Source organism: Dermacentor andersoni, chromosome 2 (genome assembly GCF_023375885.2).
Source record: "Dermacentor andersoni chromosome 2, qqDerAnde1_hic_scaffold, whole genome shotgun sequence".
Classification (NCBI taxonomy): Eukaryota; Metazoa; Arthropoda; class Arachnida; order Ixodida; family Ixodidae; genus Dermacentor; species Dermacentor andersoni.
Genome location: NC_092815.1, coordinates 45,987,482 through 46,006,867, shown reverse-complemented (window position 1 = coordinate 46,006,867; position 19,386 = coordinate 45,987,482). Strand labels below are relative to the sequence as shown.

The 19,386-nt window shown below is 46.3% G+C and overlaps 1 protein-coding gene across 8 annotated transcripts in view; it reads left to right on the top strand.

Moving 5' to 3' along the window:
* Tlk (Tousled-like kinase) overlaps window positions 1-19,386 on the top strand; it is a 146,451-nt gene that overhangs the window by 102,600 nt on the left and 24,465 nt on the right. For 4 of the 8 annotated variants that reach the window (XM_055077205.2, XM_055077204.2, XM_055077206.2 and 1 more), the window contains 4 exons: window positions 11,768-11,852; window positions 12,094-12,339; window positions 17,832-17,919; window positions 19,009-19,067. In XM_055077205.2, the coding sequence (XP_054933180.1) occupies window positions 11,784-11,852; window positions 12,094-12,339; window positions 17,832-17,919; window positions 19,009-19,067 (462 nt within the window). In that variant the 5' untranslated portion in view covers window positions 11,768-11,783. Of the gene's footprint in view, window positions 1-8,540; window positions 9,981-10,317; window positions 11,607-11,767; window positions 11,853-12,093; window positions 12,340-17,831; window positions 17,920-19,008; window positions 19,068-19,386 lie in introns of those variants that run through there. The other 4 variants (XM_055077200.2, XM_055077202.2, XM_055077201.2 and 1 more) reach the window with 4 other exon arrangements.

The window sequence follows — 19,386 nt, the reverse complement described above, 5'->3', positions numbered from 1 at the left end:
TTACCATGGGTAAAATTTGCAGTGCGTGGGTTTTCTCAATCTTTATGGAGAACTTTTTGCGTGCCCGGTATTCTGGTATAGGCATTAGCGTAATGCCGGACGCTGGTGGCGACATCTTGTGACGGTTCGTCTAACCGCAGTGTTTTGGGCACGTTCTCGGAAAATCCCGTGCACTGCCCTTGATTTCCTCGGTTGTTGAAAGACTGAATTGACAGGCTGTCTATACAGCCTGCTAGGCGAAAGCGCCACGGTTTCGCGTATGTGCAAGTAAGATGTCGCACAGCAAGTTGTCACCTGACAGAAGAGTGACGCGCGCAAATTTTTGCCTTCGTGAACCGACAGCTCGCTTTGCGGCGATTTACTGCGAGCGGAGCAAGGTGTTTTAACCATAGTTGTAATACCCGTGCTTAAAAAATCTTCGTGCTAGGGGCCCATGTGGCCACTTCGCCGTCAAGCGCTCCCGCGTTGCGTCTCGTAGGCGTGAACAGCGACGTGTACGCAGACAAGTTTGGAAGGAGGATGATGTGGTGCTCTTCCCTTTGTATCGGGCCTGTATGAATGTCACGCCCTAGCAGTATTGGTACTTGTCCTTCGGGTGGGCGCCCTCTGCCGTAAACATGCAGTGAAGCATCTGATTGCGCCTGTTTCGTGGTTGTTTCAAGTGAAGGGTATATATGGCTCTGGGTTGTCATTGTGACCGTGTATGTGTCTCTGCAGGATGTAGCATGCATATATATATATATATATATATATATATATATATATATATATATATATATATATATATATACAGGAACGTTATAGCTTGTTCGGTGCGCGCGCCAGTGCTGAAGGACGGGGTGTCAGGTGGCCACGTAAATGCTCCATGTCACAGCGCCGCTGGTTAAACATGTACCCTGTTCTCTTGCTGTGTGTGTGTGTGTGTGTGTGTGTGTGTGTGTGTGTGTGTGTGTGTGTGTGTGTGTGTGTGTGTGTGTGTGTGTGTGTGTGTGTGTGTGTGTGTGTGTGTGTGTGTGTAAGAGAGAGAGAGAGAGAGAGAGAGAGAGAGAGAACGGCCGAGGAGAGGCAGAGAAAGCGTCTCGTGTTCGCACATTATAGGGCGCCTCGCAAGGGCAGCGTCTGTGAGAGCAGTTTGTGCCTCGTTTATGAGTTGCTCTTTCACGCAGAGGCGTCCCACCAGCCCGCGGCGCTTCGTGTAAACAGTCGCGCGTTTATTTTAGCTTTGCGCTTTCCGTCCGCTCAACTTTTCAGCAGTTTGCCTGCGAAGCAACCCGTGCGACGGACGTGTGTCGCAGCACAGAGAGTCGAGTTAATAGCCAACTCTTAATTTCCTACTTTTGAGCCGAATGCTTTAGTAGCTTGATCGTCTCTTTCATATTGTGTCACAAATTTATGGTTGAGCATCAAACTGCGATATAGTAGCATGGGACTCATGTATACGCCGCAGAGTCCATACGCCGTCCGGTGCTGCGAAAATATTGCTGCCCCAACAGTCGTGAACTTGTTGGGTATATGTTTGACAGTTTAGTTCTACGTCGGATCGCACGCAGACTCGAGGAGCTGTCCCATGCCTAATCTTACGGCCGTGATGTTTTTGCCCCCGCATATTTCCAGAAACTATTTTGGAGTTGGCCTCATGAGTTTATAGGCTCATCGGAAAGAACTTGCTATCGAGTTCCGTGACTCACAGTGACCTGCCTGCGAATCTTGTAAATACGCGCGCAAAGGTATACCTACAGATGTGCGTGAAGCAGCCTGTGCATAGCACCGGTGACAGGTACTTAAGACAACGTTATCACTTACGTGTTAAGCAGTTCTCTTAGTTTATATATAAAATATTATTTCCATATTTTTAATTCTTCACAGCTTTGAAGGGTTGTTCTACAGCGTTAGCTGTCAAATGGCGAATCCAGATATTCTGTCCATCGCGTGATGTGTTCCGAGGTCGATAGTGTGCCTCGATGTCCTCCTCCTCACCCGCCGCTCCGGAGCGGCGGACGTGTTGTGCATCGAGGCATCTGTAGATGCGTTTCGTTTAAACATTTGCTAAAAGAATGTCAAACAAGATATTGCAGTGAAAATTGCTGGAGTTTTGATAAAGGTATGTGCACTTAAGTGGTAGGAGTTCTGCTTAATATCTCCCGAGTGACGAGGATTTCCTCCTAAAGGTCGAAAAATCGACAAAGTGCCGTTCGAGGAGTAGTGCTTCCATGGAGTCCGAGGAAACGATAACATATAACGGCCTGAAACTTTGCACAGTGATAGGGTGGTCCCTCTAGACGCTCATGGTTGTCTCAAAATGTCGCTAGAGCAGTTGGTGAAACATTCTGCGGAGGTTAGCGCTGAAAGAATTTGTGCGTCGGATTTCACGGCAGTGGAGCGCTGCATGATCGGTGTGTGAAGTCGTAAAAATGTTTGCTGAGAGTCTGATTATACCTGCGTATACACTTCTTATCAAAGCTACCAGAAATTTTGGTTGCATTGTGATGCGATTTTGTGATGACTGTTTGATAACTTTTTAATGAATTCTTGATTACTGCATTTGTGGTGCATTCTTGATTACCGCGTTTCGGAGAGACCTAGAACCACTAAACGCAGTAGAGTAGTTACTGCATAAAACGGTAGATGTCGTTTTCTTTTCTTTAAGAAATAACTATTTTTTTTTTCCTTTTACAGTAGGAGACAAGTGAAACCATAACATGACACAACATAGCACTTCAACGTACACATTCGTATACGTGCAAATTAAACTTAGCACGGAACATGCGTACACCATATTTCCACACAAACACTGCTTGAGAGAGAGAGAGAGAGAGAGAGAGAGAGAGAGAGACGGCATGGAAGTGAACCAGACGATCGTCCGGTTTGCTACCCTACACTGGGAGTAAGGGAAAGGTGGGAGAGGAAGAGAAGAGAGTGAGCACTGAGTGCACGTGGGAGGTTGCGCAGGGACACTATAAGCGCTCTCTCAAACCGGTGCACTTCAAGTCTACCGTGCCTAGTGCACGAATCGCTTTGTGTGCCTGCAGTGACGGATGTGGCCACGCGGTCCTAGTATCTTGGACTCGGAGAACGGTCTCGAGTCCGGTCGGTTTAAAATTGTCCGGAGATAGAGGAGGCGTTGTACGCCGTAGTGAGGACACATACTCAATAGGTGCTCGATGGTTCCGCGCACCTACAGGAGTCGCACATCAGGCTCCCGGTCATTGCCAAAGCGCTGTTTGAATTGACCACACAAACACATCTGCTAAGCTGCATATACATGTTGTTTTTGACCACCAGCATGCATGTGGTGACAGTGGTGCATGCATGTGGTGGCTCTTTTCTACCTAAATATGCAGTAAATCTTGACAGAATGCTTGTTACAATAGGTGAGCTAGTAGGCACATCAACAGCACACGTACTTGTTATAAAACCGCAATATATACACGCATTTCAATTAGCGACCCCTATAATTATTTGCACAGTCGCGGCGATGACCTAAGCCTCTGTTAGAGCTCTTGCTTCTAAGCATTCGCGGATGGATGGCGCTTCAAAAAACGACCGCTGGCGTTTGCATTAAGATGCACACTGTTGAGATCTCCTCAAAGTTTTCTTGCCTAATTTCGCACGGAAATGAAAAAAAAATCGGCTGCACGTCGTTTGCCACTCGCGGTGCGCCATTGAATGGCTCTCTTTGCTCGCGAATGGCAGAGGATGAGTCCTCGACAGAAGTCATCGCGACAGAAGAGCGGTCACTCCGTCATATCGCCGGTAGGCCGGCCTTCGCCGCAGATCGTTCTGCTTCGCCGGCGACATCGTCGCAGTTCGATTCGAAGCCATATAAAGCTCACGGCGCTTCGCAACGGATCACCGATTGTCACCAGCCGTAATATATTGTTACCGTTGTTGCCACTTTACCAACTCCTGCCAATGATTTTGCACAAAGAAGAAAAATGCGCCGATATTCGCCGCAGTGTCCAGTTCGATGCCTGCGCAGCTGAGCCGGTTCACCGTGCACCGGGCGGTTAGGGTTGCCGGGCACTAAGTATCGGAACTCTCGTTGGTGTTTAACTCTTTGACACAGGACTACGTTTTTTTTTTCATAAAAATGTACAATTTACGCATCACCTTATCGAGCGAAAATTATGTTGCGAGCCGATGTTTGGGTCGCCTGTGGACGGTAGCGCGCGTGGGCTCGTCTCGCTGTTCATGGGCGACCACGGACGCTGGTTTCGAATTGAACATGCCCCGTATCGTGGCTCCCATTCTGGCTAGAGTTCTGACACTGGTGCTAGCTTATCGCTCAGTCTATACGCTTGCGCCCACCTACGTCAGCAGAGCCGCGGTTTCCGATTGGTCCCTCGTTGCAGTGAGGTTAATATGCATGCGACGTTGTCGTATACAAGCGTATATGCAGGTGTGTACGCGCGGCAGTAAATAATAGTGAATGGAAAGGTACAAACCGGAATCATCTTTAGGCACAAGGCAATCTTTACAATTCATGCATTTTTGTGGGAAACTACAACAGCAACAACAAAAAAAGCTCACCGTACTGCCATTTGGCGCTGATATTAACAGCGATGGCGCGGTTAGAATACTTACGCGTAATAAAGAAATAATTAATCTGCGGTCCGTCCACCACGAAAATCGCGGCAGTTGCACTTGAAGCGAAAATCTGAAACTCGGCTTTATCAAATCAATTATAAAGAATCTTCGTTTTTTTTTAAATACATGTTAGAACACTGCATGGATGGGTTAGAGCATATACCCATCATGTGTTTATACATCAGTAAACGCTATGTAAACCTCTGTACATTTAATGACAAAAAATCCTGCTGTGTATTCTCTTTTGAGTGGCTGCTGTAAACTTGATGTTAAAAGTCATTAGCTGCTGCGTTTATGATAACACTGTTGAGTTTATGATAACACCCTGATGCATAATCAAAAACATATCAAGATGTAGCCAGAAATTTAAGAACCATTTTTGTAGCGGTACACACACACCGTGCGTGCGCTTGAGGGCGCCCGTGTAGACTAGAGTGCCCTAGGATATTCTAGTACACTCTAGTTTAGACGTAGGTTGCCTTCAGGCTAGGCCTTGTATGAAATTAAGCGTCTCCCTACGCATAAGGATTAGCGAGATGCATGGTCCAGATTTGCTGCAGCGACATGAACTAGCGGACCTCTAAGCGCAGTGGCCGGGCCTGGCCCGGCCTTGCAGCCCACACCAGTGGACATTAAAGTTTCGTCTCTTCTCTCTCTCTCTCTCTTATTGTTACCCGTGGTTGTGACACCGAAAACCTAAACCCGACGAGCGAACAGGCAACGTCCGGTGTGAAAGCGGCGTCCAGGACAATATTTGCTGTTGAGCGGTACCCTTGCAAACTTTTGAAAAGTCATTGCAATTTGCTGGAGATCGCCAGGGTCGGAGGAGGTTTCGTTGGGTTACAGGGAAAGGGGGGGGGGGGGGGGGGCGCTTAACAGTTACGGTATACACATGTAAAGGTTGCAAATGTTCTCGTCAGTGATGTTACAACTGTTGATAATGTTTGCTATTTCGTAACGCAGTTCTGCTAAAACGGTGACGTCGAAACGTATCGGTTTGCAGTGCGGACCGTTTGGACTTTAGTGTGTCTGTGGGTGATCAGGCATGAGGCCTCTCCGCAGCTGCATAAAATATAAAAAAATACTTCATGACTAGACTGCTCAAAACACTAATGACAAGACTACGAGCACACCTCACAGTTTGTCATGTAGGCTTCCGCCACGAAGCCAAAAACAAAACAGATTATTCATTTTGTTTCTGCATTCCTTCGAAAACTTTGGCGTTGTTTCACTGCTGGTAACTGGCCATGATTTTTTTGTTAGCAGACGTAGAACAGTATAACAAAACTTGAACTGTCAGTTGTTGCTAAATATTTGGTTAGTTTCAAATATTCAAAAATGCCTAATAGTTCTTTTTCGAATACGAATAGCATGTAATATTTAATCGTATTCGAAACCTTATTTGTCTACCCTAATAATAATCAGACTCGCGCAGGCCCCTCTGGTCACCGCCTGTTTTCACGCATCATGAAACTAACTTACATTCAGTTTTTCGTCTTTATATTATCTTGAGAGAACAAAAGCAACCTTGAGAGAAAAAAAAAAAAAAAACGGGGGGAGGGGTGGCACTGCCGAGGATTTGATAACTACTATTTTTTTTTGTCATACCCTCGTTTCTTCTGCTTATCATATCATACAGGGGAAAGAAAAGTTGGAAATATGATGTATCTCGTTCATTAACTACAGTAAGACACCACTCCTAATAAAGAGAAAATGTTGGTAATAGACAGTTATAATAGGTGCCCCAAACATTTTGGGGCCCAAAGAAATAGCGTCGAAGCCACTGCGTATGCGCGAGACGCAAACTGCGTTTGGGTTTTGCGTTGGGAACGCTATTTCACCGATTTAGTGGGAGCCCAAGTAGCGGCCCAAAAGCTTTGCGTCGGCAAACATGGCGGCACCCAACGAAGCGACGGCTCTAACCTAGCACTAAACTGGGTTCGATTCGTGGTAACGCGTGACGTTCGCAAGCTAAGGAGAAGTGACTGCGGTTATCGCTTTCTCTCAACTAGCGTGTGTTATGAAGATTGATTCATTAGACGCCGCTGATTCCGAATTCGATTGTGGATTTTATGGCTCGTAGGCCTAACACGATTAAGCTAAGGCATGTAAAGTTGGTTTGCTGAAAACTAAGCGCAACTATTTGTTTGCTGCTTACAGAATAACTTCTAAATTGTAATTAAATGCGAATACACGCAAGTCAAAATTACTATTCCTATCATAAAACGGTATATTTTAATTATTTCGAATAGCTTTTCTTTGACGCCGTAGTGGCGATGTCAGCGCAAGACGCTATTCGCGAACGCAAAGCCCTATTCTAAACCCTTTACTCCTGCGTGCCCCAACGCTAACACCCACAAAGCGCTTTGGGGCCCCAAACTATTGGGGTCCCTACTCTAAAACTCTAATGTCGACATGCACAACTGCTCGTGTATAGGGAAACAAATTAACTGAAACCATAAAAATTCACGGGCGCCTTCTGGAAACTTGTGTCACGGATCGAATGGATGTTTTCAATTGGGGGCAGGCTGCCACTAACGTCACAAAACTACCGGCTCCTTCAAACACAGACAATGGATTGCGGTTTCGCAAGGAATGATGCTTGAAACCGGCGTTCCGTACATTCGAAAAAAAAAAAGAAAGATTCGCAGCAGCCACACAGCGGCGTGAACATGTGTTCATGCTGTCGCAATCTTTTCTGTGATCGACATACATGTGTTCATGCTGTCGCAATCTTTTCTGTGATCGAGCATAAGTGCGCGAAACGTCATTCATAGCGGCAGCTCCTTTTTGATGCAGCCGTGTTTGAACTTGATATATGCATCGAAGTAGAAATCAGCCATGGGAGTGACGCATGCAGACCTTACTGCAACAATATCTTCCCGTGTAGCCGAATGTTAATGTTAACGAACGCCGACCAAAAACATTAAAAGACACCAAACCTTTCGGCTCCCATACGTGGCTTTGTTCACAACCTGTAGATTTAATGTTATTGGTCGGCGTTCAGTTGTGCCTTTGACTATGAGCAATCCCGACCAGACGAGTTTGACTCTTGATTTCATTAAATACTTTTAGACATACACAAAAAAAGTTGGAAGACGATTTAACCTCTAGTCGAAGTCGACGAAAGACACTATCGTTTTAGGCGAGTTGGGATGAGAGTGGCGTTTACGTACCGTCTCATTTATTGTGAGAGCCGCACATCGTTCAAGCTCTCCACCTGCTTTCGCTTTGCATGTTAGCGTGTTACGTGGCCATTTCAAGCCTGCCAACGTTGCCGTCCCCGTCCGCGAAATGTAGAATTGTTATGCCGGCATTTCAGCCCTGCTTCAGTGTTGTACTTTAAAAGAATTTGCGCGATTGTCGCGCCAGCCGCACATCCGTTCTGGCAGTCAGTGCACTCTGTGTAGCGTGTTGTGTGGCGACATCTTTTATCTCAATGGGCGACGGTTCATACGGCCGAAGTGTTTCTTTCGATGATAACATCGACCAGTAGCTGTCGAACATAATGCTATAGGTATGCCTGAGGGTAACGCTAAGCATCGTCATAATTGCTTAATAGTGCACACCTGCCAACTCCCCCGAATTTTTCGTGAAGTTTGTCACTTTATGCTGTTCAGGTTCGCTGCTTCTTCATCGTTAATACAGTACGTACGCATCTCTCGAAAGTGGTACCCCCCCCCCCCCCCTCCTCCTTGTGTAGTGTCTGCGTTATTTTCTCCTATATTAATGTCAGTGGTTGGCCGGTGTGTTAGTGCGGACCTGTCGCCTCCTGCCATTTGTGGCACCAGACAGGAAGCTGAAGTGCCATGTCGGTCAACCCAGCATTTTAAGAGAGCGCGCGCGTTGGATTAGCTGTGCGGTTGTAGCACACCGCGGCGCAGCCTTCCCTGTTGGTCGCGCTATCTGTTCCACTGAGTAGAGCTACGCTGCAATATTATGGATGCCGTCAGGACTTAGTTTGCCTGTCATTCTTCAAAGTGCGGCTCGAGTGTTCGCAGTTTGTCGCTTCCGTCCTCGGTGTATGCTGGCTAGAAATGAGTGTGGAGTAGGTTCTCTGTTTCACCTACCGTTACGTAGATCGTATGCGGGGAGGCGGAATGTTCTTTCTTCTATGGCACGGTTATCTTTAGCCGCCCGGGTCGACTGAACAAATGGACTGGCTCGGTGCCTGGGGTTCTCTTTCATTGTCTTCTGCGTTCATATCCGGACTATTCTTAATTATCGAACGTCACTCGCTATATAGTCATTGGAACCGAAGCTAAATGACGCGCAGCGACTTCGTGAAAGAACGCCGTGGTTTCCCTTTGCGCAGGAAGGATCGCGTTTTGCGCTCGTGCATAGACGAGATAAGCCAAAAGAGGGGAAGTGTTTTGCAAGCGAGCGGAGTTTTCTTCTGTTTGCCGTGTTTTCATTTTTTTTTTTTCGACTCGCCGCCGGCACCTCCGCCTTACGTCACGGTACGTGCGGCTGTTTCGCCGCTGCACATACATACGTACTACGGGTCGGTTGCAATGAGCGCCGAGGCCGCGGCAGCCGTGCGCGTCTGTGTCTGCAGCACGCGCACGCAGCGACTGCTCTGGACGTTTTTCTGCGGAACGCTTCTCCGACCCGCCGCCTGGCATGATACGGAGACGAGAAGAAAAAGCAGGCAGGCAGGCAGCAATAATAATGAGGGTTGGGCTGCCGCGGTATCTCTCAAGATGGCTCCTTTCTTCTATCCGGGCGGGCTGGGCTGGTCGGGTCTCCCTTTGCAGCCAGCTAGCTCCCAGTATTCGATCACTCCAACGGCGCCGTGTGTATGGACGCCGCCGCTGGACGGACGAGGGAGGCGACGTTAGCGTTAGGCGGCTTCCTCGCTCGCTCTGTTTTGCTTATGTATTCTTTTTATTTTATTTTCCTTCTCTCGCTCGCTTCTTTGTTTCGTTTCCCATCGTTCGCGTCGTTCTTTCTCCCACGCCCAGGCTGTCGCTCGCTGGTTCGCACCGCTTCTTTCTCTCCCGTTCTGTCCCTCCGGTTGGGTTGGCTCGTCGAAACGGTGCGCCAGCGGCAGAGAGGAGTCGTGCGCTTTGGAATGCGCCGTGAAACGAACGAGCGAAGTGGATGCGTAGAGGCCAGGCTCGTCGTCTTTGCCCAGTGATAATAGTTCCTTCCTGGCAGCCCCGTGTGCCGTGGTCGCCGCTGCGGCTGCTCGGCGTTCCCGTCGTCGCTTACTGCCCAGGCGGTGGCGGAGAGCGGCTTCGTGCCGTAGCGGCGGCGGTGTTTGTGCGTGTGTGCTCGCCGCTGTTGGAGTGTCGTCATGTCGGGTCGCCTGTTGTGACGCGTGGCTCAGCGTGTGCTGCTCCTGCCATCATGGCGGCCGCTCCCGTGGGGCTTCGTTTCGGTGGAGGAAGGCACGTTGTGCTTTTTCTTAGTACGGTTTTTCTTCATTTGTTTCTGTATGTTGCTTTCCAGCTGCGTCACGGCCTCTTCTCTCTGCTTACCCTTTCCTTCTCTCCCTGTCATTCCTCTTCGTGTGCGCTCTCCCCTCTCCCGACTCTTTCGCTCAATCTGGAAGGCATGAGGGTATGGCATAGCGCTAGCGGCCTCCTTTGCCACTTTTCCTCCTCGCAGTCTTCTTTCTTCTCTCTCGCTGACTGCTGCAGCTACCATTCTTGTTTCGAGGCGCCTGACGGCCACTGAAAAAAAAGGGGGGGGGGGCACGTCTTGCTTTCCACGGTGTTGCGAACTCCAGCCATCGAGGTACGATGCACTTCTGGCTAGGGGTGACCATTAGTGACCACGCAGGGGCGGTGCCTGTAGAATCGCTTCTGCTGAAGTGGAGAGGCTTTGGTTTAAAAACTGCGCGACTGACGTCACGTCGCTGGATATGTCGGCGGGCACCTTGGAGTACGATGACTTTTGTTTTACTATGTTCACTGCGAACGTCGATTGAGGCCCAGAATTTTACGTCTTTTGATAATCGGCGGTTGACTGGATTTCATGAAGAGTGAATAAAGACGCGGATGTTTGTTTCGAGGGCGGTTCTATGTTTAGAGGGCTGTCACGTCACTTATTGAGGACCCCCTGTCCCTCATTTAGGTGTTAGCCAATGCATGTGGGAAGCGCTTCGGTTTTCGTCGACTTCGAGGCACGTGCAGTGCAATATCGCTGTTCTTATCACGTAGTTCGTTCTGAAGTTAGGAGCGGTAGAAGTAAATGATAAAAAGAAAATGCGAGGGGATCTTTGTGGGTGACCTTGGTACCGTCGCATGGTCTGTTTGTGACATTGGACGGACGGAAATGTACCAAAAATCATCCAAGTTACCGTCGGGCGGCGTCCGCTACGGTGGAAGGGGAAAAAAGAAACGCCTCCACAGTATCCAAGTTGCAGAACGGCGTTCCTTTTCTTTTGTTTCGACCGTGCGTCTCATCGTCGTTCTATGTACGAGGTTCTATAAAAGGCTTGTTTTTGTTTTTTTTTTCTTTTTCGGACGACGTTTGGAAGGACGTTGAAATGGGTTTACGTGAAACCTAAGAGCCCTCGGAAAGCCTTCCTCGTCGACGAAATGGTTGGGGAAAGCTAGGGCGCGCGTGTGCAACGCTGTAAATGGTGCCCGTATATCACACTCGGCACTGTCACTTTGTTTCTCGAGTTATGGGGCGAATGTATCTCTTAATCTCAGGCAGCCTGCTATCGGAGCGGAGCCATAAAAAAAAAAAAAAAAAATGAACACGTAACCCGTGAGCTGCTCTCCGATATGGCGTCGTCCGGGTGTTGTCCCTGCCTCGGCCGCGGAGGACGCTGTTGCGTGGAGGCATGGCCGCTTCGCCGTAATGGGAGCGGCTGCTCGCAAGCCAGTGCCGCCCGCCTGCTCTTTTTCGTCGCTTCTCAAATCGATCCTCCTTGGCCCTTGCAATGCCTTGGTCTCGACATATGAAGCCGGCCGTTGAAACTTTTTCTTCCCTTTCAGTTGCATTTCTTTGTCGGCAATCGCTGCAGCTGCACACTTGCGACGCGAGAAAAGGCGCAAAGTGGGGTAAAAGCCCTTAAGAATATGCTTTTTGCTAGTGTGTGTGTGTGTGTACACGACCGAGGTGGTTTCAATTAGAAGGCGGGATTGTCTAACCGTGTCAGACCTTTCACTTCTGCTTAATGACACGTTTAATGAAGGACATCCTCCCTACTTTCATTGTGCAGGTGGGAGCCTGAGACAATGGACAACATCCATAGTCTGGACCCACGAAAACAAGAATTGCTGGAGGCTAGGTTTCTGGGGAATCGGGTGAGTCACTGCCCAGCTTCCAACTGATATTTGTTTCCAGTGTACTTCCGCTATTCTTGCCATCTAAATTTCTCACATTGGCCATTATTTTGACAAATTTGGATTGTTCTTCTTCCATTGGAGCTCGTGCTTTGTTTCCAAAACATTTTTTCAACACATCTGCTATTACTGTCCTGTGTGTTCACTGGGAAGCTCCTGTTCACTGGCCCCGTGTGGATGATGACCTTGCCTCGTGGTGCAGCAACTGTGCAACAACCTGGGTCCGGGCGGTGCCTACCTGGGTCAGACATCGCAGTCCTCTTCTGGTGGTGCGATGGCAGTGGCGGCGGCAGCCGCGGGAGTAAGCGGGCCCCTGGCGGGTGTGCCGGCTTCCCAGCTGCTGGTCCACGTGTCCTCCTCGGGCAGCTCAAACAACACCAACCACAACCAGGACTCAAACATGAGCAACACCAGTCTTGGATCACAGCACTCCGACAAGGAACTTGAGGTGTGCCACCAAGCACGTTGGTGTGACCCATACATGCATTGTGCTGTCTTCTGTGGTAGCAGGAATACACATTTGCTGTGCCCCACATAAGCCTTGCCATTGGATTTCTGTGAAAGTGATAGTCTTGGCATATACAGTGAAATCATACTGGCTGGTTGTAGCAACTATGGCGTGCTGCTCCATGCTGTGAGAAGGCAAATGAGGGAACACAGTGGGAGGGAGATGATGTAGGAGCTTTTTTATATTTTCATGCCCACACTCCTCACCATACTCAAAATCTGCGACCCAAGCTAAGCAATCCGCCTTTTTCATTTTCCTGTGCTGCCCTCTGTCGCACGCCAAAACGTTTTGGAAGGGTGGTGGGGCTTTCGCCGGTTCATTTCTGCACATGCACCCACGTTGAGTGCGTGTCGGTTGTGCGTTTCCTGGATCGCGAATCATTATTTATGGCTTCTTCAGGGCAGCATGTCGTACCTGGAGGCCATGTAGCACTCGATGACTACTGGGTGAGCAGGCCTGAATGCGGTACTGTGCAAAACAGTGCAGCCAATAAAGGCACGCTGAGTTCTGTTTGCCGATACGGATGTCTTGTAGTTTGTTGTCGCTGATTTTTGCACTTGGAACTCACTTTTTGTACTCTTTTTACACTGTTTTTACACAGTTCGCATATTCAAGAAGTTTTCGAATTTAAGCAGAGCGTGCACTTGTTTGCACTGACACCTACCGGCACAGATCGTAGTTAGTGTTAAATATTGGAAATGATATGAAATAGCGTCAAAACATAGCAAAACATACATATCTGCCCACATGCGCCATGTTTTTCCACCCTGAGGCAAGTCAATATGAGTGGCCGAAACAATGGCAACTGTGATCCAGATAGAGATATTACAGGCTGTTAATTTATTACTGATTCTCGCTTTTCTTTAGCCCTTTCATACTTCCAATTTGTGCCATAAAGCATTATTAGAGTAAACGGTGCTCACATAAGTGCTACTTTATAAGCAAAGTTGTTCCCTCACGAAAACATGGATGCCATAGCTGACACCGTTGGTAACTGAACGAGGCGGTTGTTGATGCTGCTGTTTACAGAATGCACTGTCTCATGTTTCCCGTTGGACGCAGAGGTAAACACTGCATCTCTGAAAGTAAAAAAACGTGTCAGCATAACAACATGTACAGCCCCTCCTATCTACGTAGAAAATGCGACCGGCAGCCTACGGGTACGGTGACTACAGATGTTGGTACAGCGCTGTGCCGCTTATTGTGTACGCGCCATGCGAAGTGAAGTGTAGTTGATTTCAAGTGAATAAGGCCAGAACTGAACTATAAAAGCAGTTCCCATCTTCTTAACTGCTTACATTTCAGTTTCCACCGGTATACTTTTAGCGGGCGCATGAACTCGTGGCACCAGGCTTAACCTTCACTGGACAGGACGAACATTGGCTCAAACTTCATGTGCACAGCTTGAGAAGGTTGAAACTTGTGCATTTCTACTTGGTTGGCATGTTTGACTCTTTTTGAGCCCGATTAATTATACATACAAGTGACGACGCTTTCGTTATCGCATTGTCGGTTCAATAGCTTATCGCACGGGATTCGTTCAAATGATGGACGGCACAGTGATTTTGTCAGTGCCGTCAACAAGAAAGCTCGTCGCAGTACGACAACTCGCACTCGTAAGTTGCATCGTTGTCGGCCTGGTCTAATAAAGTAGTTTCAGTGGCGCACAATAGTCGGTCAATCGTTAGTGTCAGTGTCCTGTCAGTCTCGTATCGACTCTGTGTTACTGCACCTTAAACGAGTATGTGAAGTCAGGTACACGCTGCCACCGCCTGCAAGAGACGGCCGATGCTGCAAGAAGATTTCATCTGCAATGTGATGTTTTTTAGTGTCACTCAAGTGTAACGCACAGGTTTTCCCTTAAATTTGATAGCTGCCAATGCAAGCTGGCAACTACATGGTTCACGGTGCAGTTCGGACAAGGCCCTGAGCGCTTTCTGTTTCAAAGTGGAGTTGGTCTTACACTATGCACGTTTTCAGCACTGCACCGACATCGAGCTACCAGTGGAGTTTCAACGCGGTGCATGGCACAAGCTTTTACACTAGTGCGCGTCCGTGCATTTTTTCTTTAGAAAGACTTTATGGCACGCGGCCACACGCGCGACCCTTCTAAAACATTTTGCGACTAATCTGCTAGGGCGGGGCGCAGGTGCCATCGCACCTTGAGAAAGGCATATTCTGATTACTCAGTGGAACTGAAATTAAGAACAGCACTGGAACAAGAAGCCTCGAGAGCAACTGTCGCTTGCTCCTCTGCTATTTTCAGACTCCAATGTGCCATATTTAGCTAATCTTTGTTCGTTATAGCGAACATATCTTGAGGCAGTACACAGGGTTGTAGTGAAAGTAAACTGCTGTCCATTAGCTATACGGCAACAAAAAAAAAAATGCATACACATTAATTTTGGGGAGTGTTGAGAAATGAAAAGCGTCATTAAATACTATTCTGTAACTTTACGACACTAAACACAAGTGCACACTTAGAGCTGGCACATCAAAAAGCACTGACTGTTCACAATGAGAGAGGATCCTTATGTAATTGTGTTATGTTACTGTGCATGAGAGTTCGCATGAAATGCAGCAACTATTCAAACGTAGCATTAGTGTCTGGTAAATTCGCCTTTTACTTACTAACACCTTATCCCGAAAAGGAAGCAAGAATGTTAATTCTTTTTATATGATTTATAAAGTGTGCATGTGGTAATAAGGAAACAATCTGAATAAACCAATAAATGATAAGTGTCTTGTAGTCGAGCAGAAAGCTGAATTTTATATTTATTTTCAAAGGTATTTGCAAGATTTCACGTAAAGGCTTCTCTGCCAAGACCATTCATAAGCTAGCACTGAACTTTGGCTTTCCAGTAATGAAAAGCCCACAAGTGGACCCTAATTGTGCAAATGGCTCACATTGGTTTTCATCCACTGTAGAGGCACCAAGGGGTTCATCATCAGAGTTGGAGTAAAATAAAAACAAACGCAGGCTTGGAGAGCACCAAATGGGATGGTCGCTGGAATGCAGAAGCAAACACAAGAAATTCAAATGTGTTGCTTCACTATCACTGATCACAAGCTCATTTATCCTTATTCTCAACTGGAAGAACTCTGAAGAATTGTACATGTGGCTCTGACTTTGTGCTACAACCACAGATGATTTCGTAATGATGGTTGTTGCCAGTCTATTTCTTCCTTCTATAGCACTCTTAATGACAACTTATAAGCACCCTACAGAGCCCTTATGGGGCAAACAATAACACCTTAACATAGTAAAACATCGATTAGTGCAGAAAGATGCAAATGAACTCAAGAACTTATTATGATACACTATAAAAGCAAGGGAGTAACAATAGCATCCAAAGATGAAAAAAAACAAAAATGAGAACAACAAAAAGAAAGATAAATTTTAACTCAACGGCAGTAGTGCTCTGGAGAATTAAAAAAAAAGAAACTTGAGAAAGGATCGTGTTCATGTGAAAAAAAGAAAGAAAATAAACATGGGACATATCGGCAACAGTACTTGGGCAAGGGCAATGGTGAAAATGACAAATGCAAAATATCAGATTTTGGAGAATAAATATTTTGTTAGTTTATCGCAAAACTTTGCGTGGTGTTGCACTGATGCAAGGTTATCCGGAAGGTCATTCCATAAACGGATAGCCTGTGGAAGAGCCGATAAGCTAAATGCATCAGTATCACTGTACATACGCGCTAAGCTAAAGTTGTTATGCAGTCTGCGGGAAGTTCGATCAGCCAGATTAAGGTGTACAGAAGACATCAAACTGGCGTGAATGGATTTGTGGAGTGGTGATAAAAAAGCATTGTCAAGGCGAGTAATTAATGGCTCAAGTGAAAGATCTTGTTTAATTCGTGATATGCTGGATGGGTATTTGTAATCATGCATTATGAACTGACTGGCTCTGTTCTGAAGGGCTTCTAACATGTTGAGATAGTGTTGATACGGGGACCAAATTGAGGAGGCGAAGTCGAGTTGACGATGAATTAAAGCGAGATAAGCCAGTTTACATAAAGTGGAGGGAGAATTATGTAGGATTGTGGCATAGATAATCTAATGACCTTGATGCATGAGCACAGATGGAAGTATTATGTGTAGACCAAGAAAGGTTCGGGGTTAGGTTTGTGCCTTGGTACTTGTACTGCTTAGTACATTCCACAATGTTATCACTTTTATATAGGCCGCTAGAGTTATGAAGTTTATAGCTAAAGGCTACTAGTTTGCACTTACTAGTTTGCTGAAGTAAATAAACCTGTAGATCAGGGGCGCGATCGGTGTGCGAAACATGCCTTTAGTTTGCATTCAGTTTCGCCGCACGTGATTGGCGTATAGGTCACACGGACGGGCATGGCTGACGACGTCAGTGCTGCCTAGGCTAGTTGCGTGATGCGAAATTGAACGCAAACTGAGCGCATTCTTCGAACAACTGTCTTCAATCGCGCCCCAGTGCAGCTTGTTTGTCTCTGGTAATAAACAATCACTTTTATGGTATGAACAAAGCCAGCAGATCAACTGTAGACAAATGATTAATCCAGTCCACTAGTCTCCTCTCCAACAGTGCTTTGGGATCTGAGAAAAGGATGTGAGCTTGGTAGTTTGAGTCTTTCACATGAGCTTCCTATAGTACTTGTGACACTGCACTGTATGTAGATTGCTGAATATGAGCTTGTGCCACGTACTAGTCATAATAGCATGCATGCAGCTAGTCATAATCATGGTTCTGTGGAAGAAGGCTTCAAAAATCCTCTTTGTGCCTTTAGGTATTCATAGGCACATGCTGATTTCGTCTTTAATGATGTTTTAATGTACTATTACCCCTAACATTATAACCATAGTACTTTATCTTTAGAAACCATTGTTCATTGTTATTTCAGAGCCTTTTAATATTAGTTTATCTTTGGCTAGGCCCTCTTGATATACCATCCTGAATCTGGCCCAAATACGTGTTTGCTTTGTGACAACAATATTCTGTTTGCTGATTTCTTATTTGTTAGGTGTCTGATTTAATTCTTGTGCCATCACTTCCAAACTTACAAATATATAACTGAAGATAGCATTCTCTTCTAAAAGGTTTGAGTGCTTTTTGTTTCTGAACTGTTGGTCGGCCTTTTTGTACGAGAGGAAGAAAGGCATCTGCACAACAAAAAGTGTTTAAAGAGACTAGGCACAGCGCAGTGATGTATGATTGAGTTTGCAACGTGGAAGTTGCACTTGCTGGAGTGGTCCTGTCCTTGTGACTTCCAGCACAGTAGCCATGGTAGAAAGCCTCGGAGACAGCTTTAGACATGGCAGCTTTGTCTAGATGTGTCTGAGGGCCCATCCAAAAGCATGAAGCTGTGGTGTTCTTCGCAGTGCGTGAAGCTGGACCATCAAACCATCAAGTTGCATTCCTAATGGGCAATTTTCGTATTGACCTCTGCAGCCTCAGACACCAGAAAAGCACCTTCGGACACCTCCCCAGTCAGAGCGAAAAAGGAAACGGATGAAAGAGGATGCTGCTACAGCTGCAGGTACCAGAACTCAATAGAGTCCTTGCGTGCACTGTGTTGATTTTGCTGCTGGAAAAGTAGGAAAGCCTTGATGTAATGGTGTGAATGCCTTTTGTCAGCATCGGTTGATGTAGCGTGTTGGAGCTTAATTTAGTTCATGAAATTGGACACAGTGCTGTTGTTTTCTGTGAAGGACTAGAAAACTTGCCTTTGGTATAGGCGCAAGGTTTTTATGCATCCACTAATGGTTTATTAACTACATTAAAGGGGCATTTAGGTGGAGGCGGAGTGCAAGAACGCTTGTGTCCTGAAATTTCACTGCATGGTAAAAAAATTCCAGGCAGTGAAAAACAATCCAGATCACCTCCCAATGACCTGTAATGTCGGTATTAGATGCAAAAGCCTACCAGTTATTATCTTTATTATAACTCGTCACTTGTGAGCAGTTGGATATATCTTGAGGTGTGATGCACATTTCACCTTGATTTCTCTTATGATTTTTGCCCTACAACAGAGTAATAAAAGGCTTAGCTTAATTACATACCTCTGTATGGCTGGTTTATGTGAGACTTAATCAATCTGTCGTTGCTCGAGATTCAGAGAGCAATGGTTTATGTAGTGTATGCATTGAGTGCTGTCACAAAACAATGATGCCTTACTGTTACATTCTTATTTGAAGGAACAGCAAAGTCCTACAAAAGTTATTTATATCATGAATCTCTCAGTCTGTCTTGGGCAGGACACTGCAAATCTCAATTTGTAACACTGCGACATCTTTTTTCCCCACATACTTGATGCTATCAAGAAGTTGGAGGTGATATCCAACAGTGCAGTCACTATGTTATAGCAGCCAGTTTGACAAACATGTGCGTTGTAAACAGATGCTTATTGTATCTTTGGACATAAACCTCACCTCAACGTTAGCCAAGGTGAAACTCTGTGGGGTGCTTTTATTTATTCCAGTATGCTCATTAGTGCCATATATTTATGTTTCACTAAAATGAGTCGTGCATTGATCACCCACTGGCCTTATTATCACTAGCGTTGTTGCTATCTGCCTATGTTGGAGTGTGTCAGATAAGCAGATTGCCTGTTCTTCTTCCTCCCCAGTAAAAGGAGCTCGAACAACATGTCCCGACAACCCAAAGAAAATAAATGAATACTTTAAGGTAAGTAGGCACTTATTTTTCTGTCTTTTGCTTAGCCTAAGACATGTCATGAAGAATGAAAAATGAGATCCCAAGATTAACTGCAAAGATTGAACTTGCGACGTTAATGCTCCTTTGCACTTTTGTGAGATTGATATTATGAAGTTTTTCTGTGCCCGAATTTGAACTGGCAACAAATTTCCGTCTGTTGAGCATTCATAGCTGAACACAAGTGGCGCCTGTGGATCTGGTGGTGACATACTTTTTGGGAAGATGTCCATTGTAGTGTTTCAGGCAGTGATAAGGTGTAAAACCTCTCTGATTTACATTCTCTGTGCCT